Genomic DNA, 25047 nt, shown 5'->3' on the forward strand with positions numbered 1-25047 from the left:
TAACTGGCTCCAATGGCTTTATTTCAGCTTCTTTTAGAGGAATCAGATTGAAAGCTCCCTCTGCCTTTAAAACGATCAAGGCTGATTTGCCAAGTGGCTCCAGGTGGGGAGTGTCCCTGTCCTTGGTCACGGTGATGCCAGCGTCACAGTGAGCCGCGGGGAGGGAGGCCTCTGGCAGGCGCTGTCCGTCAGTCCACGCCGTCGAGGTCCTTCTGTGCTCTCTTCTCCAGCTGCAGGACCTGGAGGGAGAGGCCGTGAGAACAGTGTCCAAGCACCAGCTGCCCCAACACACCCACCAGCACCGAGTCGGCCAGCCGGGTCCTGGCACTGAGAACGCAGGTCACCAAGGAACCCGCACGATCCCAGCACAGGGAGCAGAGTGTCCGGGGTGGCTGAGCAGGTGGGCACTGGCTCTTGCAGGATGCAGGGCACGGGCACCACCCAGTGACAGCGCCTGCGTGTGGGCAGCAGAGCCCTGCCCAAGTCCCTGCTCCGCAGCCCCCACCCGTGTCTCCTGCTGACTTCCACTGAACCCTCAGGTCACTCTGCTAGGAAGCACATTTCCACTGCACTCCGCTGGACACGGCACCTCTACCTGGCCACCATGAAGTCCAGGGGCTCGTCTGGCCCCAACATGAGCGTCCTTCAACCACGGATGCCAGGGACCAGCAATTCTCTGCTGTGAGGGGAGACATCCTGGGCACTGTAGGCCGGAAGCAGCGTCCCTGCAGGTCACCACTAGATGCCAAAGTGGGGACGCCCACCTCAGCGATGACAGACCCTGGGGCCAACCATCCCTGATGGGGACAGCCTGGCAGATGGTGGGTGTGTCCGTCTGCACACCAGCTGCTCAGAGACCTGCGCCTCCTGCCGGGCTCTGGGCATGAAGGCTCCTTCTGGCTCATCAGGCTGCAGCTCAGCAGGGCACTGACAACTGACCCCATGTCCCTGTGTGGACGAAGTGGCCACTTTCGCCTCTCACAGAGATGGGGCTGGGCACGGCTAACTTGCTTTCTGGGGCTCCTGCCTGGGGCCTGGCAAAGGGGAGGAGAAGGACCACCCTTGTTGAAGTGACTCTCAGTCCTTCCTTTATTCTGTTCCTAACCGGAAAAAGGGCAGGGGGGTTTAGGAGGGGAGCCTGCAGACACCGGGTATTCAGGCCACACGAGTGGCACCTGGTCATGACGCACGGGTCCCAGTGGTCGAGTGCAGGGCGCCGTCCACAGGCACAGCCCAGCAGCCCAGGCCAACCTCGGATTGGCTTCAAATGTCCGTGGCACTAGATGGTCGCACAGGAAGCAGGAGGCAGCCCTTCAAAGCTACCAGCTACTGTGTGACCCACTGTCCCACAGGTACGTGGCCACAGGAAAGAAGGCAGACGGTGTGGTGATGTCGGCACCACAGTGTCCACCGCGGTTGTCCGCTGCACATGGTGTGGCCCCAGCCTAAGCATCTGACCATGGACAGCTGGGCCAGGCAATGTGGCACGTGGAGCCCGTGGAATACCACCCAGCCTCAGGAAGGAAGTCCTTCCGGTGGGACACGGTGAGCCTGCAGGATGTCCTGTCCAGTGAAAGCAGCCAGGCCCAGCACCGGGGGACCACAGGCTCTCCCTCACACACGGAGGTGGAAAAGTCAAACTCATGAACAGACGGGCAGAGCGGGTTCCTGGCTGTAGGAGGAGCAGGAGGTGCCGACCACAGGATGTGGTCAGGCAGGAGAAGGGGCTCTGAAGCTCTGTCCTGTGGCACGGTGGCTGCCGCTAAGGTGCCATGTCTCACACGTGGGCCAGGGGCAGATGCGAAATGTGTTCACCACCCAGGGCCAGAGCCATGAGGACTGCGGGCGGAGCAGCTTGCTCCGGCCAGTCCAAAACGGGCACGTGTCCAGAACGCCACGCTGTACACACCAACGTGTGCACGATTTTTGTCAAAATAGATCACAAGCAAAGTGCCCCCTTCATATCCTGCCTCCGTGCAGGACGGGCTCCGCGGCTTCCGGGAGGCAGCCGCCGCACCCACCTGGTCCTCTATGCACAGGAACTGCCAGGGCCAGCGCGTGTTGTACAGGAAGGGCCGCAGGTCGAACCTGTTGTCGTCAGGGCTGTAGTTCTCCGCATGGTAAGCGGGTGTGAGCGTGGTCATCTTGTGCCTGTTCATGGAGTACCTCGAGAAAAACCGCTTCACCTTGTCGGCCACCTGTGGGCACGCGATATGTGGGCGTCGAGGTGCGAAGGGGAAAAGCACCAGGCAGTGGCGCTCTGTGGGACGAGGCATGCACACAGGCTGGTGGGCCACAGCCCCTCTCGGGGCCTTCCCTCAGGGCAGCTGTGGACACCAGGCAGGGCTGGCTCTGGCTGAGGTGAACACGGCAGAACAGACACATCCTGCCCCAGGAGGCCGGGGCAGCCAGAGTCACCCCACAGGGTCCCAGGCAGCCCTGTGGGACCAGCACGCTTGGGGGCTTTGGCCCCAACAGCTCAAAACAGCGCCGTGGGCAGGATCTGACCTGGAGCCCTGGTGCTGCGCTCACAGGAGGCTGGGCCTCCTCGGTCACGGGGGAGGCTGAGCCTCTCGGTGACAAGGCAGACAAAGGTGAAGACCGGGCCAGGAGCCTAGAGCACACAGCACGGGTGGTATCTGGGGGGCAGGGCGCTCGCCGGCCCCAGTGGGCCTGAGGTGTCTCTGTTGGGGTGCTCCGTGAGTGGCTCTGTCTGTGACACCACGCGCGGCCTCACCTGCCGAGGTGTGCAGGTGTCTCTCCACACGTTGAGCAGCTTGCAGAACATGCTGTAGGGGCCCATCTTGGCGATCTTCCTGAGCCGCCCGAACACGGAGAGCTCCGCGTAAGTCATCCCCATGTCCTCCTGCAGAGGGCAAAGGTCACTCCAGGCGACGGCCAGAGAGGGCAGAGGCCCAGGGCAGCGAGGCTGCCTCAAGAGCCAGGAGTGGACACTGGCTTCATTTCCAGCTTCCATTGGCCAATCTGGAGGTGCAACTTGGCTTTTGGGACCGCAGGACAGTGCTGGGCCACCGAGGATGTGCCTATGTCCCGGGCACTGGTTCCTTATTTGCAACAAGGGTCTTTGCAGGTGTAACGAGGTCAAGAACCTGAGATGACCCTGGTGGGTCCTGATCCCAAGTCAGAGTCCTTATAAAGGGCCAGAGGCGACACAAGGAGAGAGGAGAGGCCATTCTGAGACAGAGGCAGGGACAGAGTGACGAGCCATGTGGCCACAAGCCAAGGGCACCCGGAGGCCCCAGAGCCAGAAGAGGCAGGAAGAGCTCCCCCAGGGCCTTTGTCGGGTCTCAGCCCGGCCCCACCCTGATGCCAGATGCGGCCTCTGGAGTGGGGAGGACCCGCTCCTTGGTTCTGGGCCACCTGATCTGTGGTCATCTACTACGGACCCACCAGAGGCCAATCCGGAGACCATGCCACCCGAGGCTCGGCACACCTAGCAGGTGGATCCTGTCTCCTGCCCCCCTGAGCTGCTGCCCTCGGTGGCCTTGGAGAAAAGGGAGCAGGCCACACGGGAGGACACGGGACGCCTCCCTGTGCCAGGCCCGGGGAGCCGCCAGCCAGCTCAGCCAGGCCCGCGAGGTCAGCGTCTGCTCTGGCCCTCAGTGCGGCCCTGCCCAGAGCCACCACCAGACGCGCAGTGAGGCCAGCATCTGGGACACAGCAGCGGGGCCCTCACCTCTGGCTGGGCCTCAGGGCCCTCTGTGAAGTGGACACGGCCTCTTGTCCCCATGGCCCATTCAGCTTCCTCAGGCCCCAGCCTAGAGTCCCCTCATGTCCCCTCAGGGGCCCTGCCCTGACCCCCGCCACCACCACCTCCATCTCTCTCCATCCCACCTCCCTGAATGACTGGCCTGCAGCACCCACAACCCCTGGGGCTGTCATGGAGACGTCTTCAGGGGATCAGCATCTTAAGAGCAGTGGCCACCTCTACCGGTTTTCCTGGTTCTCCACCTTGCCATGAGGCTTCCTGGCTCCAGAGTCACAGGGCCAAATCCCCGATGTGCCCCTCCCGTCTATCTCTCTCCACGGGTCCTGAGGGTTCCGCCTCCCGGTAGAGCCCTGAGCACCAGGGATACCAGCGGCTCAGGAGGAAATGTGAGCAGACTTCTAACGAGATTTTTATCACTGATGAAGATATTTCTGGCAAAGTACAGCCCAGCTCAGATGGCTTCCCAGGAACTCTACCAAAAACAATTTTAAAATGTATTTTGTTAGTTGTAGGTGGACCCAATACCTTTGTTTTATTTTTACGTGGTGCTGAGGATCAAACCCAGAGCCTCATGTGTGCCAGGTGAGTGTTCTACCACTGAGCCCCAGCCCCAGCCCTCTACCAAAATTTTATATGAGAATTATGACCAGTTCTCACACCCTCTTCCAAAGGAAGAAAGAGGGCAGGATACCTCCTGACTCTTTCTAGGAGGCCAGCATTTTCCTGATACCAAACTAGGCAAAGATATCACATGAAAAGACAACTGACGAGAATCCCCTGTGAGTAGGCAAAAAATCCTCAACACCACACCAGCAGACCCAATCTAGCAGCATAGAAAAAAGATGATCTGCAAAGGGACTTATCCCCGGAATGCAAGGTCGGTTTAACATCCAAAATTACAGAAAGAGTATTTGGCAAGATCCTACAGTCTTGTAAGAGGAGGAGGAGGAGGAGGAGGAGGAGGAGGAGGAGGAGGGAAAAAACAAGTTGAAGTAGAAGGGAACTTCCTCAATACATACAGGGCACATGTCAAAAAGCCACAGCAAACCTCCTCCTCACTGGGGAAAGACTGAAAGTCCCCAGATCAGGGCCAGGAAAAGGATGTCCGCTCTCATCACACTACACCTTCTAGCCAGGGGTACTGGGCAAGAAAATGGAAAAGGCAGCCAGGTTGGAGAGAAAGAAGACATTTGCTGCCTGCAGACAGTGTGTCTCGTAAGTGGGAACTCCTGAGGTGAATCCAATGCGGTGTGGGATGCAGTCTCGACACTGAAGTCACATGACTTTCTACACAACAATGCAAAATGAATTTAACGAAACAATCCACTTACAATCAAAGAGAATAATACACTTTGAAATAAGTAAATTTAACAAAAGACATGTAAACTAATACTGTGAAAACTATAAAACAAAGTTAAGTGAAAATGAAGACATCCCATGTTCATGGATCAGAAAATGTAATACTAAGGCGGTGGCATCCTCAGACCTGGTCTATAAGCTCTTTACAAATCCTTATCAAAATCTACGCTATTGTTTTTTTGGTTTTTTTTTTTTTTGCAGAAATTGCCAAATGTATCTTAAAATTCATATGAAAATTTTAAGAACCCACAGTAGCCAAAATTATCTTGAAAAAACAACAAAGTTGGAGGACTCACACTTCCTTATTTCAAATCTCACCACAAAGCAACAGTAGTCAAGACGGTGAGGAACTGGTGTAGACAGATGCAGAGACCGACGGAAGTGAACTCCAAGTCCAGAAATAAACCCACACACTCACAATCAACTCATTTCAACAAGGACGCCAAGACGATTCACAGGGGAAAAGAACAGTCCAATCAACAAGTAGGGCCAGGACGCAGGGTGGGCACAGGTGAAGGCAGACCTTCCTCACCCCACCCACCGAAGCTGGCAGCCCTGCACTAGGGCCTCAACCTCCCTGAAGAAGACATGGGGCAGGTCTGGTGACCAAGAGGCTGCGGGGTCTGGTGATGTCCTTCAGCAAGGGCCCAACAGGCACCGGTCAGCATGAGGTTGCTCTAAACCAGAGGTCCCACCCTCTGTGAGGGTTCTGCATCCCTCAGTCTGCCACGGTCCCCTCTCTACCTACCTCGTCACCCCTTTCCTGGGCCCCACTCACAGTGAGAAAGCCACCAAAGTGTCAAAGGCCGGGGGGGGGGGACTGACGCTGGGTCCCTGAGCTTAGGCCGGGACGTGGCAAGGGTGCATGGGCTCCTGGGCAGAGAGAGGCTATGAAGGAGCCCGCCCTGCCACACAGGCCACGGAGCGTGGGAGAAGCCTGCCATTACCTCATCCGTCTGGGACACCTGTCCGTTGGCCAAGGGCTCCAGCTCCGCGGTGGCCGGTGCACACAGGATGCTGTGGCCAAGAACACGGGTTGGTCACCACAGTGTGGATGGGCTCCTGAGCCTTGGGAGGTGGGCAGCAGGCAGAGCCACGCCAGGGTTTCCCTGGCAGAGGTGAGTGGACGTTGTTGGGGCTCTGTGACCTGACCGTGATGGGCTGATGGCAGGAGGGCAGCCACGTGCCTCTCCCCAGCACAGTCTCACCTGGGGCTGGGCAGACCTGAGGGGTCCTGAGTGCTGCAGGGCATTTAGGAGCCCCCTGGCCTGCACCCGGGAGCTTCTAGCAACACAGCCTTGGGACAACTAAAAATGCCTCAGCCACTGCCCAATGCCCCTGGGGACAAGATTGCCCCAGTCCTCACTGGGGCCAGAAGAAGGCAGCCTGGGCCTGGGGAGGACGCAGTGAGCCGGACAGCCTGGATGCCAGTCAGTTCAGCAGACGCCATTAGGGCAGGTGCCTGCCAGGTGCCCGCATCAGTCCCCCTGCCTTAGGTGGTGGGAGAGGAGTGGAGAGGACAGGGGGCAGAGCCCGGCCTGTGCAGGAAGCAGTGGCTTGGTCATGGGACCCCAGGGCCCGGCTGAAGGGCAGGACTCTTTCCCCAGGTGATAGGGAGCTACAGAAGGTATCTGGGTGGTGGTGAGGGTGGCCCTGGGCTGGGCTGGCGAGGCCCAACTGGCTCAGGAGCAGGCGCTGTGGCGCGGTGGGTGGCGCACACTCACCCCTGCAGGGCGGGGAGCCGGAAGCGCTCCATGCAGAACTGGACGAAGGCCCTCAGGTCCGTCTTGCTGATCCCCCCTATGGGGTTGAGGTCTGCACTGGAGCAGTCGTACTTGGTGAGGTAGCCGAGGAGGCTTCAGGAGAGAGGGGGCGGGGAGGCAGGGACACACAGTCAGGCTGCAGATGCTACCAACTGGACATCAGAGGACTGGCTTCTTCCAGGAGCCTGGCGGGTTCTAGGCTCCTGGAGAAGGTGGCACAGCTGGGACAGATGGCCAAGGGGGCAGGGACTGCAGAGGCCTCGGAGGCACCGGGATGCCAGGACGTCCTCGGGCCTGGGAAGCAGATCTGGGAGTCGCCAGCACTGGCCTCTGCGGGCTGAGGCCGGAGGGACCTGGCCTCTGGGCTCCCCAGCCTTCTCTGTCAGCGTCTGTCGCTGTCACAGCCTCTGACGTGCCACTCACCAGGACCTGGAGCCGTAGGTCTCTGCCAACCTTGCCCGTGGCCGCCCCTTGCCGCCTCCCCTCCACTCTGCCACCCCTGCTCAGCAGCGCCACCACCCAGCCTGGAGCGGTCACTGACGGCTGCAGAGGAGACACCTGCCTCCAGGTCTCGCGGCCCCACCTGCCATCACCTGTCTCCAGGCAGCGTCTTGTCCCCTCCCCACGTGTCACCCCTTGCTCCCCCCACCCTAGTGTGCTGCCAGTTCCTCCTCCTTCATGGGGAAGAGCCTCTCAGAGTGGAACCTCACACCCCTCAGTGCTCCTCTGTGCCCTCCCGTGGCCCTCTGTGGCAGTGGAGGCTGGTGGCTCCCAGCAGAGCCTGCCCCTTGCCTGGTCCCTGCTCTCCTGCCTCACGGCCCTGCTCCTGTCCACCGGCCTTTCCCGTTGGCATCTTAAAACAAGGAAATGTCCTCTCCTGTCCCCAAGCTGCCCAGCCACTCCTGCAGCTGCCCTCTCCTTCAAGTGTGACCCCTGGAAAGGCCTGTCTCGGAGTCGCTGCACCCCACCTCACCGTCCCCCAACCTGCCCAGCAGGTCTTTCCGTCTCCCACGCTTGGCTTTCTAGGGGACAACGACAACCTCTAATCCTGACATGGCCTCACCCCAGGGCTCTGTATGGGCCCCTCCACGAGCTGGGTCTGCCCCTCCCGCAGGCCTTTCCAGGCCCAGGGGGCCCCAGTGAGGGCTTCCACGGAGCTTCCCACGCACCCTCCCTTCGAGCGCTCTCTGCAGACACTGTGCACACGTGCCACATGCTGTTGTCTGTCTGCCTCCACCAGGGTGACACGGGGCAGGGTGACACAGGGCAGGGTGACACGGGGCAGGGTGACACGGGGCAGGGTGACACGGGGCAGGGTGACACGGGGCAGGGTGACACGGGGCAGGGTGACACGGGATGGTGACACAGGACAGGGTGACACGGGGCAGGGTGACAAGGGGCAGGGTGACACGGGATGGTGACACAGGACAGGGTGACACGGGGCAGGGTGACACGGGATGGTGACACGGGACAGGGTGACACGGGGCAGGGTGACATGGGGCAGGGTGACACGGGGCAGGGTGACATGGGGCAGGGTGACACGGGAGCTGCTTCTGTGTTTTGTTCACAATACCAAGAAGACCCACGACAGGGAACCACAGTGCGCAGTGAGCACACACAGGCTGCGGAGCCAGGAACACAGTCAGAGGCAGGAGGAACAATCAGAATTAAACGCCCTTTAAGCTCAGCACTACAGAAATGTCCACCCGTGTCTGCCCTGGAGAGTGCAGGAGAGAGGGCTGTCGGGAGCGAGAAGGAGGAGTGGGGTACAGCAGGTAAAAACAGGCCCTGCACACTGTGGCGGCACCGTGGGACCCTGTCACGGGACCCGGCAGAGGAAGGTCGGCTCAGCGAGGGGCCCGTGTGCCCGAGGAGGACGGAACAGTGGGAGCTGGACGGGGACGGGCGGCCCACAGACGCCCTGAGTGCACCACCTTGTCTTCCCGACATTCACCCAGGACCTGTTGAGTCCAGAGTGCGCCCCGCCCTGGAACCACGCTTGATTCTTGGTAAAATGTTTAGTAACAAAAGAAAAAAGGAGGGCAGACAGCATCGGAGGAGATGTCCAGCCACAACCTTCACAGATGGCCGCTCTCGTCCTCTCTGGGGCAGCACGGTGCTCCCAGGACACCCCAGCCGTCAGCCCCCCGGAAACAGTGCCCTCCACACAGCACTGGGGCGACAGAGAGGCACGAGGAGGGCAGGGTTTACCAGACACAGGGGACATAAAGTAGGATCCAAAAGCTTAAAAGGTAGGACTTAGAAGACATCTGCAGACTTGCAAGGGTGTAGAACGATTTGACAGACTGTAGGTGAAGGGTGGGTGGGAAGGGGCGGGTGGAAGGGTATGTATGGGGGTGGGACCTGGGACGGGGGTGGGTGGACAGGGGGGTGGGTGGGTGGATTGGAGAATGAAGGATGGGCAGATGGATGGGTGAGTGGGTACTTGAGTGGGCAGGTGCTCAGATGGATGGACAAATGGATGCATGGATGGATGGATGGACGGACGAGTGGTCAGATGTATGCATAGAATGGGAGACAGGTGGGTCCACTGATGGATGGACAGGTTGATGCAAGAACTGAGAGATGGGTAGATGACAAAGTTCTTGAGATTCCTCAGCTGATTAGAGAAGAGCCGTGAGGCCTGGAGCTCACCTCAGGGAAGAGGGAACCGCGGCTGGGAAGTCGGCTCAGCTCCCCCCGCTAAGCCTGAGACCAGCCTGGTTTATCTGGAAACGAGAGGGCGCCTCTGGACAATGGGAGGAAGGGACTATTTTTCAGTCCACATAACAAATGAGCCATTGAGTTGGAGGTAAAAACTACAGGCAGAGAAGTGACATTGGTCACCATAGAATATCTAGGAGCAGCAGGCCCTGGATCAGGGTGGGGCACAGCCCCAGTGAGCACTGTGGAGGGAGGAAACGGGCTGGGGCAGGGCGGCAGGCACGGGCCAGAGGGACAGCGACGTTCAGCCAATCTGCACCTTCCGGGGTCCTGACGTTCTGGGGACACCACGTTGCTGTGGGCACCAGACGTCCCCGAGCCATGGGGTAACACGGCTCCTCCCTGGGTGTGTGGATATTGCGAGAACCAGCCGGGTGCTGGGGGAGGCTGCCTCTGGAGGCATGTCACCCTGAGATCAGGGATGCCCAGGAGCCCAGCACTGCACGCCCGCCACACCACCATACCTCTCATCCACGTTGGCAGATCCGAGCACGAGAAGCCCCCCGCGGGCACCCCGGGACCAGAGGCTCAGCTGAGCGAACAGGTAGGCGAGGACCATCCTGATCCGAGCCTGGGCAACAGGAGGGAAGGAAGAATCACCCAGCGAAACCCGGGACAGGTGTGCTGTACCGTGACCCCGTCCCGGCCCAGGTGCAGGTCCCTGGCAAGGCTCCAGGGGAAAGCTGGCTTGGGGCGTCCTCCTGCAGGGAAGGCCCCTGAGTCGTCCCGTCAGTCCAGCCTGCAGAGCTCTTAGGGGCCTGCTCTCCAAAGACGGAGGAGCCTGGGCCTCCTCATTCCTCACCACTGGCATTTCTGGAGGGGACAGGCCATCCACACACAGGAGAGGGGACGGGGATATGACAGCCTGGAGCAGTGGCGCCTGGGGCCTCTTCTCCCTCCACTGATAAGCAGCACCCAAACCAAGGGCAGCGCCCAAGAGGCAGGAGCAGGGCTGCTCTGATTGCTCCGGCACAGCCCTGTGCACCCCAGGCCCTCGCGCTCCTGCTCGCCCTGAGCCCCCGTGCACTCCTGCTCACCGCTGAGCACCCCGAGCCCTCCAGCCCTCCTGCTTGCCCTGCGCACCCCGAGCCCTCGCACCCCTGCTCGCCAGGCGCACCCAGAGCCCTCACGCTCCTGCTCGCCCTGCACACCCTGAGCCCTCGCGTTCCTGCTCACCTGAGCATCCCAAGCCCTTGTGCCTCCTGCTCGCCCTACACACCCAGAGCCCTTGTGTTCTTGCTTGCCCTGAACACCCTGAGCCCCCATGCACTCCTGCTCACCCCTGCGCACCCCAAGCCCTCGTGCCTCCTGTTTACCCTGCGCACCCCGAGCCCTTGCACCTCCTGCTCGCCCCTGCACACCCCAAGCCCCTCACGCTCCTGTACTCTCCTGCTCTCCCCGAGCCCTCGCGCACCCCTAAGCAACCTTGAACACTCTCACACACAAGCCCATGCTCACACACTCCTGCACATACTTTTGCATTCCCGTACACAATCATGCCATGCTTGTGCTCACACAGTAACACACACATGCCCATGTTCACTCCCGGCACACCCTTAACTATGAGCATGCTTGTGCTTACACACTCCTGCACACTCACAAGCACCATGGAAAGCTCTCAAGCATGCACATGCCACCTATGCACACACACGCTTACACAGGCCCACACACACACGCCTCCATGTGCTCACACATGCAGGCACAGAGACTCCTACTCTGGCACGCACACTGCACACACATGTTCATGTACTTGTGCGTACACTCCACGCACAGCTACACACACATATGCACACTCACACCCATGCACACCTAACATATTCAGGCATATCCGTGCACACCTGTGCGTATATGCACACTCTTATAACCCTGTGCCCTCTTAGATGAGCACATGCTCAGCCTGCAGTCGCGTCCTCGTGTCTCTGTGGTCAGTATCTCCAGCGAGGCACAAGGCTACTGACCCCAGCACCAGCAGTCCCCAGGGCTCCCTGTGCCCCACTCCCCTCTGGGGACAACAGCCCAGAAGTGGAGTCACCTGCACATTCTGTAGGGCCAGGTTTTCCCTGCTGCTTCCTCCATGAACTGCAAATAGAGGACTTTTCCCCGTCACCAAGCGGAAGATGCCCAAGATGGCCGTCACAGCTGGGTCCATGTTGAGGCTGATGTGGTGGCTGGAAGGAGAAGGGACCCGCGTGGGTGGCAGTGTGCAGACACATTCCACTGGCCCTGGCCACCGTGCGTGACCCAGGGTATCTGGTGCCTTCACGGCATCACGCCACATCACTGTCATGCAGGTGCAGGGCTCCGGCCCCGCCAGGGTCACTCCCGCTCCTCCCTGACTCTGGGCTCTGCCTGATGAGGACCTTCCACACAGGCAGAGCCGCACGGAGGGGGGCCTGCGGCAGCTTTTGCATCTGGGTTCCTGGCTCTTGTGACTCGAAGGCTCACACACATGTGGCGCGGGTCGACGTGTGCCCTGCGCGTGGCTGAGTGACACTCCCTTCCCACCGCACTCTGCCTCTTCCCTGTCTGCAGGTGAGGCTGTTTCTGCCTCTGGGCGACGTGGGAGCTGAGCCGCGGTCATTCCTGTTCCAGCCCCTGCTCAGGCCCTGCTCCTGTCTCCGTCACTACACCAGGGCTGGGACTGCTGGGGGGCAGCCTGCAGCGGAGCTCACAAACGGGGTGCGGCGGCTCCTCCTTGGGCCATGCTGAAGGGCCACGCCTCGCCGTCCACCCCCCCCCCCCCCCCCCCGTCCTGGAGGAGAGCTGCCCGAGGAGGAGGCAGCCTGGGAGCAGGTGCCGGGGGCAGGGGCAGGAGCCAGGCCTCCCCTCGGCCACTCCTGTGCCCTGGTGCTCACAGGAGGTGAGGAGGCTGCCCTGGGCATGGAGGAGGGAAGGAGGCGGAGACGGGGCACTGTCGAGGACCAGGGAGGGCAGAGGACTGGCTCACACCCAGGGCAGCTAGACCCCGTCAGCTCCTAGGCACACACCGAGGGACAGCGCAGCCACGGTGTCCGCAGCTGGCTCCTGGCCCCCACTGCCTGCCTGTGCTCGCCCCACCGAGGCTACCTTCCGATCTGCTGGGCCAGCTCTCGGGCCCTGCTGCAGGTCTCCTGGGAGGAGTTCTCGCTGGCCATGTAGCAGGTGGTCAGCAGGCGCCCACAGAGCTCCCGGGGGTCCTGGGGGATGTAGCTGTTCTGGCTCAAGAGGGCCTGGACATCGGCCAGCACTTCCTGATCTGAAATCCACCAAGTCAGAAAGAGTAGAAGTCGCCGTGAAGGTCCAGCCAATCCTGGGCTATCCCCGGGTCCGTGGGCAGCCAATCCCAGGCTGTCCCCAGGGAACCTCGATGGAATCCCAAGACATCCCCGGGCACCTGCACAGTCCCCAAACGTGCTCCCTCCACAGGGCCTCAGTGTCACGGACGGCAGCGGGCTTAGTCACGATGACTCTGCAGTCAGAGCCACAGCAGCAACCAGCCCCAGGAAAAGACCCGAGTGTCCTGCTGTCCCCGGGCTCTGACTTCTGCACACGGCCACAAAGCCTCCTTCACCCACCATGCCACGACCGCCCGCCCCGGAGCTCCCGGGTCAAGGACACCACCTACTTCCGTCCCTCACGGCCTCGCAGACCTGGTAGCACATGGAGTAGACGAGGCAGGCAGTGGCCGCACTGTCCACGCCACCGCTCAGGGGCAGGAGAAACCCGGCCTGAAACGGGCCAGCAGGGCACAGGGTAAGCCAAGCTCCCGAAACAGCAGCGCTCCCGAAGCGCAGCCCAACCCTGCCCACCGACAGGCCCAACAGGCCGCAGAGGGCTCTGCCCAGTAGGAAAATGCCCACCACGTGCGGAAGGAGGGAAGGCGTTTGCGGCCTGAGCTGACGCTCCACGGGGCATCGCAGACCAGCATGGCCACCAACTAGCACAACATGGGCCTTGGAGCTCCGAACGCCCAGACAGTCCCGCCAGGCTCCCGTGGCCAAGCCAGCCGGGCCCACCTGGCGTCTGGCCAGTGCAGACGGCTGCCCCAGGCAGCACCTTTAGCTGCAGGCACAGCAAAGAATCCCGAGCCTGTCCCAGACTGACGCAGGGCACCTGACAGAACAAGCAGTGGACACGGGGCACCTACCTGGTGGCTTCGCCTCAAGAAATCCCAGAGCCAGCAGGCGGGTCCCAGGCTGCAGGGTAGTAAGAGCGCTGAGTCTGGGGCACCCGAGCAGCCCGCCTGCGCGGGTTCCCCGGGGGAGAGCTGCCCAGCAGGCCTGGCTCTCGCCAGGCCCCGGCCGCTGTTGCCAACACCTGGTGGGAGTTAGGGCTTCTCAGGTCTGAAACAAGCCTGGGAGGCACGTGTCACTAGTGTCCCCTTTTGAAATGGGGACACCGCGACTCAGAGGACGGCACCTTTGTGCCCAAGGACACCACTGGCCCAGGAGAGGAGCTCAGGCTGTCCGGCCAGCATCCAGACCCTCGGCCCCAATGAGGCACAGAGTCCCGGAGCCCAGCGTCCACCCCAGGCTCTGAAGACCCACTGGGCGCACGCGGTGCCACCCCGCCCCAGTGCAAATGGCGGCAGCTGCTGGGCGATGCGGCCACACGAGTGAGGGGACCCTGCCGGGGCTGCCCACCTTATCTCCTCCTCGGGCCTGTGGTATCTCCACTCCAGGGGCTCAGAGACGGGCTGCAGCAGGTCCTCGTGGCCCGAGAGGGCAAAGTCCACCTTCACTCTGGGATAGGGGCTCACCCTGCTGGCCTGTCGATGGACGTTCAGGAAAAAGTGAGGCCCCCCATCAGGAAGCCGGCGAATAAAGACCAAGCCCTCGGGGAGACTGGGAGGGCTGGAACCCCAGCAGCAGGCGCTGGCCAGCGCTGGCCAGGGCCCGAGACATGGCAGCCGCTCCCTGCTGGTGGGAAGGGAAATGGTGCAGGGCTCAGGAACAGCCCGGCAGCCCTGGGGCTACACAAGAGTCACCACACGAGCCCCCGGGGTCACTCCTGAGTATGTGACCCAAGGGGACAGATGTGAGTGTCCCAACACCTGCATGTGGACGTCAGGCAACACTGTTCCTAACGGACACAGGCTAGTGCCCCGAATGACCTCAGTGCTGGAGGGTGAGCACGGGGGTCCCTGCCAGGGTGGAGCAATACGCAGCCATGAAGAGGAGCGTGACTCAAACACGTGCCCTGCCGCAGGCCAGTGGAGCTCTGCTGGTGACGGCAGCAGGTGTGAGGCTACGCCTGGTGTGACCCCATCCTGTGGTGTGGGCGCGGTAGCAGGTCCTTGGAGACAGAGGCTGGGGACGGGGCAGGGTGAACCCTCAGGGGACAGCTGCTGCCCGGGGTGCTGGAGATGCTCCAGCATCGACCCCACGTGACGTGACTCCAGGAAGACAGGGAAACCGCACCGGGCTGGGCTGGGCGGGGGACAGGTGTGGGCACTGCGCCTCGTGAAGCGGTTTCTAAACAGTGGCTGTGCCCACGTTGAGCTGCACGCTCTGGGCCGCCCGGAGAGTCGCCCAGTCACAGTGACCACTGGTTGGTGGCCTGTGGGTGATGACATCTTAGAATGTGGGGTTGGGTCCTTGGCCAGAGGACTGGGGGGGCAGGGCGAGGGACCGTGCTCGCCTCCAGGAGTCCTGGACACGCTGGCTCACCCTGGACCTCACCTGCCTGTGCTGCCTGCCGTCCTGCCTGCCCTGGCTGCGGCCCCCGTGGGGGGCCTTCTGGCTTCCCAGGCTGCTCCCAGGTCTGTCCCCGCGTGTGTCACACCACCCAGGGGCCAACCCTCAGCCTCTGCTGCCCTGACCTCACCGTGCTGCTGGCGCCCAGGGCTCAGGCCGGCCTCCAGGTCCTTCGGCCCCTCCGCAGCCCCGAGCTCCCGCTGCATCTCCACACGCTGCACTGCCCCGCACAGCCGCAGTGAGCCCGGCCACCTCCCGGCCCCTTCCAGGACTGGGCAGGCACCCTGCAGGGGCTCGCGGGCGCTCACCGCCAGGTTTCGGGAGGAGATCTCTGCCCTGTAGCTCCTGACGTCCTCCAGGTCCAGGGTGGCCGTCAGCACCTCCTGGGGAGATTCCAGAGAACCACGTTCCTTCCGTGTCTTTCCCCTGCACGTAACGTGCCTCGGTCACTGTGCTGTGACCTGGGACCTGGGACTCCTGGGGCCCAGGGACAGGGTGGAAAGCATCCTTGCCGACCTAGACCCTTCCTGTTTCCACCAGAGCCTCTGCTTTCAGGCCCTGGCTGGTGATCCACCAGGCCCAGCATGAGACGCAACTCTGCCAGTAAGCACTGCGGGGACTTCCAGGAAAGCGCCTTTCTTACGCAAAAGACTCTCTGAACACGGCCAGGTGGAGATGAGATGGCTGGAGCTGCTGCTGCCATCCTATGCCCATGAGCAGAGGCAGCCTGAGAAGGAAACCTACACGGGAAGGTGCAGTGAGGCCTGGCAGAGGTGGAGCCAGAGCCCTGGCCACCCATGCCTGGGCCGTGACCTGGCGAGCCTGTGTCCAGGAGGTCACCTGCTCTGGTTCATTGTGGGGTCTGCTACTTGTGACATGGAGCAGAAAAGAGGTTTTAATTCACAGAGATCATTCCTTTCTTTATGAACAGACATCACAGTCACATGACTTTCCTAGAATCTGTCACTTCAAACACAAGTACGGGACAGCAAGAACAGCCTCTGGTCCCCATTGGGTGACGTGGGACACTGTGGTCACCTGGCTGGCCCCTGGCTCCCTCTACCTTGAACAGTGGTCCCTACTCAAGCTGGAAGACACTCAAGAGGAAGCAAACCAGGGGTCCCCCAGCCCCGGGGCTCTCTGCTATCCCCCGAGAGGACGGGCTGGGGCTGGCCCGAGGCCCAGGGTTCCATCCCCAGCACCACAGAGAAGGCCCGAAGCACAGGGAGGCTCAAGCCTCAGAGAACCAGGGCCGCATGGAGCCTTTTCCATGAAAGGTGACCCGCCCCACCATAGCACCCAGGGAGCCGGACACCTGAGACCAGAACTGGGGGTGAGGGCCTGGCAGGACGGACAGGCCAGCTCCCGCAGCGAGGGCACTGGGTGGCTCTGAGAGGCTGGCTCGTGGCCCGGAGACACGGAGGGCGGCCTGGAGGCCCAGCCTCTGTGTTCGGCCTGAGGACGGCTCTGCCACCCCCCATGCCGCAGGCCGGTCACTCTCTCCTGCCTGTCCCTGAAGCTGTGGGCAAGGTCAGAGGTGGGAACTAGTAGCCGGGGGATTCCACGTGCTGGGAATCACCTCCTTGCTCAAGGCAGATGCCAAGGATTCGCCGGGGGCCGGGAACTGCAGGGCCTCCAAGGTGGCAGCCAGGGGTGGGCTGCCAAGAAGCCTGTGGCTCGGACATGTGGACAGGGTCTTGGCCAGGCCACCTGACTGGCAGGCAGTGCCCAGCATTCCTGCAGTAGGAGGGCCTGAACCCCATCTTTCCACCTATGCTGTGGTTAACGCCAACTGACCAGGCCTCCAGGACGCTGCCGCTGGGAAAGCAGAACTCGGAGGACATGCCCAGAAGACCCCAAGGGTAGAGGAAGGTCCCCGGCACCCAGCAGAGCCTGCCAAAGCCGGCCCAAGGGCTCTGGGCAGGAAAGCCCCAAACACGAGGGATTCTTCCCGGGGTGACCTTCACAGCTGCTGTGCGGTGCGTCCCCGAGAGCCGGAGGCGCCACAGGAGGAGCAGAGGAAGCATGGCGGCCTGAGCGCTGCTCACACCTCGCGCCCGCCCGCCGGGGCGGGCCCGGGAGACTCCTCTCCCCAGCCCCGGCCTCCGCACACCAGCCTCTGTGTGCAGCTCCCACGGCACAGCTGCCCAGGCAGTGCCAAAGACGCGAGGCGAGCCTGCACCCTCCACTGACCCTGCAGGAAGGAACTGTCACCCAACGTGACTCAACACATGGTCGTGGCCCCGCGAGGCTGTGGGCCTTCTCTGAGCCGTGACGGCTGCAGCGAGGTCCAGCTGCCGTCTCTGCCTGCCCTCGGGGTGGTAAGGGCACCTGGCCCTCACCGCTGCCATCTGTGAGCTCAGAGAGCCCCTGCCCCACCAGAGGGACGGGTCTCCACTGCTCCCTGGAGCGCAGGGCCCCGTGGGTGAGACCTCATGTTAACACGCACTGCCCTGGAAAACCGCGCACCTTAAAGGACCCCTCTGTCTGTTCCAGGGGACAGTGTCCTCAGCCAGACTCAGGGCCCTTAGTCCCCAACATGGCACCGGGCTCGACGCCTGTCATCCCTAAGAAGAGGTTTCCGTCCACCTGCTGGGAATCACTCCAAGGAGCCCCTCGCATCCCGCATGGCACAGCATCGCCCAGCCCCGCGTCTCCACGGAGCCTGTCCGGCGCCTGCGGCTCACCGTTGGGCGAGCACGGCCTAGGTTCAACCCCTGTGGCCTGTGGCATGGCCCCCAGCTGGGCATGTAATGGCAAGCTGTGCCCAGCTCACTCTTGGGTGCCCAGCCAGCAGCGCCCGGGCACAGTCCTCCCTCACCACTCACAGGTGGGCCCCTGGGACAGATGCCCCTGAACCAGGCAGCAACCCAGGAGGTGTGAGACCACCCTCTGCACCACGCTCATTACCACGTCGTCCAGCGAGAACTGGGAGCCCTGGGCGAAGATGTCCCCGTTCATGGCGATCAGGGCACAGCCGTCGTAGTACAGCCGGTCGCCATCGCAGCCCTTCTGGTTGGCCAACAGGTAGATCCCGCCGTTCTGGAGAGGCAGAGGGGAACGGTCAGCGGTGGTCATCGCCCTCACCTCCGCAGGCCCCACAGGGAGACCTGGCCGTGCCAGACTCTCCCTGTCCCACCCATGTCAGCCAGAGCTCCTCCCCACACAGCGCCTATGGCAGGACGGCCCAGTGGCCGGGGTCCTGGTGGACCCCCCAGCCCCGGGCTGCAGGCAGCAAGGCTTCCACTCCCCACAGCGAGGTGCACAGACTCCAGTGCTCGGCCTGGCAGAGGCCAAGTTCAAGCCCACGGCAAGAAACCTGTCGCAGGAGTGACAGGTGCCTCTGTCTCTTGCTGTGCTCAGGTGCCCACTACAGTGCCGACACGGGGACGCTCCCTTGTGTATTCCCTGAAACCAAGGCTCCCACCCACCAGAGGTGTCGGCAGAGCCTGGTTCCCAGGGGACCATGAGGGCTAAGGCCACTCAAGGGAGCCCGGACGACGGCAGCCTGTGCTCCCTGAGTACAGGCCGTCATCATGGTCCCAAATTCCCACTCTGCCTGCCGGGCCCTGCCCCAGGCGCCAAGGCTCCAGAAGGCTCTGGGCTAGGGCTGGCCTTGGCAGTCCACCAGCAGCCCCTCCCAAGCCTACCTTGGTGGTGGCCATGGTCACCAGGTCCACCCTGGCGTGGGCTTTGCGCAGGACATGGTGGCTGCCCGAGGCGTTGGTGATGATCTCCACGCCGTCCAGGCCCATGTCCACGTGTGGGCTGTGGCGGAAGCACAGAAGGCCAGCTGGGCTCCTTCAACTGCCCCTGGCAGCCCCTCCAGTTGCCCCTCCGTGACTCCGCACCCTGCAGCTGTGACCCCAGGTTCTCCTGCTGGTCCACGTGAGGTCATGGACTGGACAGCAGAGGACCCAGCTGACCTGTGTGGTGTCCAGAGCTCCTCGCAGATCTCGCTCCCAATGCAGGTGTCCTGGGTGGCCAGTACCGCGTCTCCAAACGGCACCGTCTCCTGCAGGTGGAGAGGGCAGACTCAGCGGTCCTCCTGTCTGGGCTGCGTACTGACCCCAGCACTACACGTTCCAGGAGACCTCTGCGAGGGCCACCACGCTGAACCCAGCCCACCCTGGTCATCCTCAGGCCGAGGTCTACCGGCCCAGGGCTCCTCCTCCGCCGATCCCTAAGGGTCTCGAGTCACCCCAGGCACAGCCACAGCCATGGTCAGGGGCAGGGCACTGCTGACTCACAGCCCTGAGCTCCGCCTCCACCCTCTGGACACTGTCACCAGCCAGTCTTTTCATCCCCTTCTCAAGGGGACTGCCCTGACCCCCTCCTGTCTCTGTCCTGGCTCCTCGGCCACCACCTCTCGCCCAGGCCCAAAGCCACCAGGCCCAGCCACCAGGAGGAGCCTCTGGAGCCGAGCACAGAACAGATCCTCCTTCACGCCGGTCGCCTCAGGTGGGTGTCCAGCGGGGAAGCTGGCCGAGGACTGCCTCTGCCCTGTGACCACAGCAGCTCACCCGCCCCTCCTCATCCAAGAGATGCAGCAGCAAGGGGACCCCAGAGCCCCTCCCCTGGGGCCGCAGGGGTGAGTGTGCAGAGGCCAGGCCCTGCCTCGAGGAGGGAAGGAGAGCAGTGTTGGGGGTGGGGGTGGTATGGGGAGAAGCGACTCCCAAGACCCCACCGCGCTCGGCACCCAAGTCCCTCCTCGGTTTGCCTCTAAGGCCAGCCACGGAGCCTCCTGTGACTCTGTCCGTGAGCTCCTGCCCCACGTAGCCCGCCGTCAGCCGGCAGAGGTGAGTGTGGCTAGAAGGCGAGTGTCCAGGGCAGGACTCACCTGCTGAGTCAGGTCCTGCAGCATCCGAGGGAGGAAGTACTCCTCTGTGTGCCTGGAAGGGAACACTGCAGCTCTGAGGCTGGAAGGGACACGGACGGCCCCCCGCCCGGGCGGAGCACAGGCTCCCAGCCCAGGTGTCCCAGGTGTCCCCAGAGCCCGGCAGCCCTCCACAGCACTGTGACTCCTGTCTAAGGTAAACAGGACAGCAAGGAGCAAAGTGGACGGCCACCTAGGCGCTCCTCCGGGGCAGCGGCTGTGCCTGTGGGCCTGAGCTCGGCAGCTCCATCCTGGGCACGTGGCTCTCTAGAGCAGCATTTCCAGCCACAGCCCATGACGGGAAGCTCCCGTGCCGTTAACCCGCACGCTGACCACGCCGTCAGCTCCCGTGCCGTTAAACCTGCACGCTGACCACGCCGTCAGCTCCCGTGCCGTTAAACCTGCACGCTGACCACGCCGTCAGCTCCCGTGCCGTTAAACCTGCACGCTGACCACGCCGTCAGCTCCCGTGCCGTTAAACCTGCACGCTGACCCATGCCTTTGGTGAGATGGTCAGGATGGGGAGTGGCCAGAGCAGTGGGCCGGGAGGCCCAGAAGGGCACCAAAGGTGGTGGTGGACACATAGTTTATACCCTAGCTTCAGGTGGGCTCACGAGGTGCACCAGACAGACGTGCCACCCCATAACGAGCACTCCTGCCCCACCTGCAGGTCCCGTGACTGCACCAAAAGTCACCTCCCTTCCTTCTTGGTCCAAGCAGACACCCAGTGAGAACCTGGTCAGGAAGTGGACCTGCCCAGGGCCCTCCCCGCCCCCGCCCAGGGCCAGCTCGGTGGCCCCCTTTGCAGGTGGCTCCAGGCTTCCCGCCCTGCTTTAGGGGGCTGGGACATCACAGTCAAAAGTCACTGGTGATGCTGCCTCGGCTGGCCCGACGGCTCTGCTGGGGACGCGCTCCCTGCTGGGTGTGCTGTGGCACCCTCCGCTTGTCCTCCCAGAGGGCCTCCTGCGGAAGCCTTGGAGGGCACCTGAGCCAAGAAACCACTCCGGCCATGCTCCGGTGAGCGTCCATGGCCCCGGGAGCCACGGGGCTCCTACGGTGCTGCAGTCATGGGACGCTGAGGCTGGGAGTCCATCCCGGAGCATCAAGACGAGCCGCTGCTGAGCCCTCAGCAGGCGGGAGCAGGGCCTGGTGACTTCCCCGTGAGGTTCTGCTGTGGCATCTGATGCGCTCGGTGCTGAAGCAGCTGCGATGACCTGGCCGTTTCGCTGTCACCACCTGGCTGTTCGCAGAAGGCAAACCTCCTGCCTTTTCTAACTGCACCAAGATGCAAGCTCTGGCTGCTCCAGCTCAGTGTCCCGGCCACCCCTGCCACAGGCAGAGCGAGATGGGCCCGACTCTGGAGGGTGCCACGGGACAGCAGGGCACTCATGTGACAGAAGAGGAAAGGGAATGAGCTGTGCCTGCTCCAAGGACAGGTGGGTCCCAACAGCAGCCTCAGGACAGTGGGCAAAAGTCGGCCTGCAGATGGAGCCAGGCCAAAGAGTAGGAGAGGTGCCAGGGAACCCGCCGCACAGGAGAGCGTTAGGGATAAACAGCAGGAAGACCAACGGATGAAGAGACAGCAGGTCAGAGAGGGGAGAGACAGGGAGGCAGGCGGGGCGTGATGTGCTCAGGACTGAGGTCCCCGGGGAAGAGGACAAAAGCAAAAGAACAAGACCCTGGAGAGCAGAAACCAAGCAGACCTCCCTGAAGTGACAGCATGGAGCCAGACACTCAGTCCCCATCGCAAAGGAGAGCCGTCCCTGGACCTCAAGGACTGTGTCACCGCAGGACTCCTAGCAAACCGCTGGCCCCCACAATAGCAAACCCGGCTGGCCAGAGCCTCCCTCTAGCATTCCTTACGCAGAAGGGCCAGCGCGTGGGGGCCTGGAGGTGGGCCCTCAGAGAAGCCCAATGCACACGCCCAGGGGAGCAGGTGCCCTGATGGAGCCCAGGTGTGTGCCCTGGCACTGACCCACGGGTCCACCGGGGCCCTGGCTTGCCCTGGAACTTGGCCTTGGCAGAGCTGCCCCGCACACTCTGTGAGGGAGATCCTCCTGAGGCCACCCGGTACACTGAGCGCAAGGTGGATGGCCAGTGGCCACGGGAGCCGCTCACATGAGGTCAAGAAGCCAGTGACCACCCACGCGAGACCCCTCTCCAGCACCAGCAAGCCAAAGGGCAGTCCTGGAGCAAGTCACAATCATAAAGAGAAGTTCTTTTTAACCTAGAGCTCTTTCCCAGGACCTGCCCAGCAGTGACAGGGACACTGTTCTAGAAATGTGGCCCCCGGATGTCGGTGTGAGTGTGGAAAGGAGGGGCATCGGCAGCCCCTGACCGGGAGACCAGGGTGACGAACAGCCGAGACGCACAGAACCCAGTAGGGCGTCGGCAGCAAGGCACACTCGAAAGTCACACGCCTCTTACGCAAGATCACCAGCCACCGGAAACGCCACGTCAGCGCCTCCGCCCACTGCGGAACACGGGGACCCCGTAACGAGGAGAGGGACGGGGCTCCTCGAGGGGCGCGCTCACCCTCAGGGTCTGCAGGTCTGGGGCGCTCTGGCTGCCTCAAAGGTGGACAGCCACCGTCAGAGCACCAGATGGCCCTCCCCGGGAGGGAGAAGGATCATTCAGGATGTCAGTGGGCTGACCGAAGACCTGACGCTGCCCACTCAAGGCGCAGTGTCACCTGATGTGACTGCTCACCACTGACCCCAGCAGCCTGGCTGTGCTATGATCAGCAGACTGAAAGGCCACGCCGAGGTGACGGGCAGCCAGCTCCCGTGTCCATGACCTGGACCAGGACCACGGAGGCGAAGACCTTCATTCACATCCAACCAGCGGCCACCGAACTCACCGGCTCCTGGACCACGGGGTGAACCAGCGCAGCTCCCGGTAGTTGGCCTCGTTGGCCAGGGCCATCTTGGGTCTGATGAGCAGGATCCGCCTAGAGACAGGAAGGGGCTCACTCGGCGCTCTGAGCCACCGCCACAGAGGACGGGGCACCGCCACGCAGAGCCAGCCCCAGACTGCAGCCCAGACAGATCCCGTCCCCGCGAGGCAGGCCCTGACAGCCCCACCCACCCAACGGGCAGCCCTGGGGGGCTGGGGCTTGGCAGGTGCCCCCTGCTGGACATGGACCAGGGGTGTGAGGAGACACCCTCCTAGCCCAGTGTCCAGGTAGCACACAGGGCCCCAGGGCCCACCCTCTGGGGTGCATTGGTCCCACTGGGGACACCTCCAGGAGAGTCTCCAGCACGGGTCCACCAGCTCCAGCCCAGAGCAGGGCGCGGCCCAGGCCACCCTCCCCGGGGCCACCCACCTGTTGAGAAAGATGACTCGGCAGTTGTAGCGGACATTGCGGTGCATCACGGGCCTGCAGAGGAAGAGGCCATGTGTCTATCCTCTTAGGAAAGCCACATGTGGAGGGCGGGCCACGCGGACCCCAAGCCACTCCAGCTCGGAAAGCTGCAGTTTGCCACGAGCTGCTCCACTGTGTGTGCCAGCGCCAGTCAGCGCCAGTCGGTGCCAATCAGCGCCAGTCGGTGTGACTCTAGACCTTGTTTGCACAGGCACACACCCACCGCCCCAGCATGACCTCAGGCACCATGACTTACGTGTGCTGATGGAGAGGGGCCACCCGTGGGCTCACCGAGTCCAACAGAAGCACATGAACACAGGCGTATCAAGCTCCTACCGCAAAGCCAGGCCGGAGCTCTGGGGCACACCAGGCGGCAGCGAAGCAAGCCCCTGACCCGGGCCCTCGGCAGGAGGGGTACCCGAAACTGGACAGGACAGCACTCTGACCCACTGGCCCATCACCTCCCACAGGCCTTGCTCAGGAAAGCCAAGCAGCAACAGACCTCTGCTTCTCTGTCCCTGGGACTTAACTTGTGACCAGGACGCGAGGCCATTTCAAGCTGGTCACTGAGGACACTCTGAAACTGCGACCCCTGACACTCGGCCCAATAGGCCCATCCAAACCCACATCGGACCACCCAGAGACGCTGCCTTTGCTCGGGCTCTGTGTCCCGTGACCTGTGGCCCCTCAGCCCTCTCTTGGCCTTTCGGTGACCTGTGACACCAGGGCAGCGTGCTGGTGTTCCTCAGGCAGGAAGGGGCTGGGCACAGACCCACCCACATGCTGCTGAGGAGAACCCCGAGCAGACGTCACCTGAGGGTCACGAGGCAGCAGACACACTTCAGGTGTGGACGCCGCAGCCCTGCCGCAGTGGTGGCCGGGTCCTGGGAGCTGCCCTCCCACACACTCGCACGGGCACTTACATCCCCACGTCACAGATGATGTCCTGGGTGACCGGAGACACCAGGAGGGCCGCCAGCACTTGGAGCGAATGCAGGAGGGTGTCCGACTCGTAGTAGTGGTCCCAACACCCGTAGCCACTGCAGGGAGGGGCAGGGGTGGCGTCAGCAGTGGAGGCCCAAGCCAGCTCTCCAAGCCCCCAGGCACGTCCACCTCGCAGCCAGCAGCAGGCGCCCCGCCGCAGCCACCAGGCCATTCACGGGAGATTCCTGGTTACTGTGAGGAGCGCCTGCCCTTTAGTGGCCCAAGTCACCTGACCTTCAAGGAAAGAACCCAAAGAAACAAAGGTGGACCTGCCAAAAACATCTGCCAAGGAAGACCATGGACGACCACTCAGCCGCCTGCTGTGGGCTGGACGGTGGCCCCCAACGTCTCTCACGTCCTAAGCTCGGGGCCTGTGCCTGCGGCCTCGCTTCAGAGAAAGAGTCTCTGCAGACACAGTGGAGTCAAGGTGTTCGGATGCAGTCAGCCTGGACTTTCCTGGGTCTCCTTAAATGACCAGTGTCCTTATAGATGTGGACAAGAGCGAGACCAGAGAAGGGAAAGGCCATGCAAAGGGAGGCAGAGACAGTGAAGTGGCCACAGGCCAAAGGATG

General features: G+C 62.6%; 1 protein-coding gene across 4 annotated transcripts in view; it reads right to left on the reverse strand.

Annotated features, from left to right (window-relative positions):
- Nucleotides 1-25047, reverse strand: part of Nadsyn1 (NAD synthetase 1) — a 28520-nt gene continuing 3473 nt past the window's right edge. For 2 of the 4 annotated variants that reach the window (XM_078045402.1, XM_078045401.1), the window contains 19 exons: nucleotides 24415-24531; nucleotides 23453-23506; nucleotides 22988-23077; nucleotides 20092-20143; nucleotides 19178-19266; nucleotides 18902-19019; nucleotides 18162-18293; nucleotides 15560-15634; nucleotides 14199-14323; nucleotides 13703-13751; nucleotides 13181-13283; nucleotides 12643-12811; nucleotides 11609-11744; nucleotides 10041-10147; nucleotides 6814-6945; nucleotides 6037-6106; nucleotides 2738-2866; nucleotides 2022-2198; nucleotides 1-239 (listed from right to left, as the gene is read on the reverse strand). In XM_078045402.1, the coding sequence (XP_077901528.1) occupies nucleotides 189-239; nucleotides 2022-2198; nucleotides 2738-2866; nucleotides 6037-6106; nucleotides 6814-6945; nucleotides 10041-10147; nucleotides 11609-11744; nucleotides 12643-12811; nucleotides 13181-13283; nucleotides 13703-13751; nucleotides 14199-14323; nucleotides 15560-15634; nucleotides 18162-18293; nucleotides 18902-19019; nucleotides 19178-19266; nucleotides 20092-20143; nucleotides 22988-23077; nucleotides 23453-23506; nucleotides 24415-24416 (1860 nt within the window). In that variant the 5' untranslated portion in view covers nucleotides 24417-24531 and the 3' untranslated portion in view covers nucleotides 1-188. Of the gene's footprint in view, nucleotides 240-2021; nucleotides 2199-2737; nucleotides 2867-3850; nucleotides 4203-6036; nucleotides 6107-6813; nucleotides 6946-10040; nucleotides 10148-11608; nucleotides 11745-12642; nucleotides 12812-13180; nucleotides 13284-13702; nucleotides 13752-14198; nucleotides 14324-15559; nucleotides 15635-18161; nucleotides 18294-18901; nucleotides 19020-19177; nucleotides 19267-20091; nucleotides 20144-22987; nucleotides 23078-23452; nucleotides 23507-24414; nucleotides 24532-25047 lie in introns of those variants that run through there. The other 2 variants (XM_078045403.1, XM_078045404.1) reach the window with 2 other exon arrangements.

This window comes from Ictidomys tridecemlineatus, chromosome 4 (assembly GCF_052094955.1).
Source record: "Ictidomys tridecemlineatus isolate mIctTri1 chromosome 4, mIctTri1.hap1, whole genome shotgun sequence".
Classification (NCBI taxonomy): Eukaryota; Metazoa; Chordata; class Mammalia; order Rodentia; family Sciuridae; genus Ictidomys; species Ictidomys tridecemlineatus.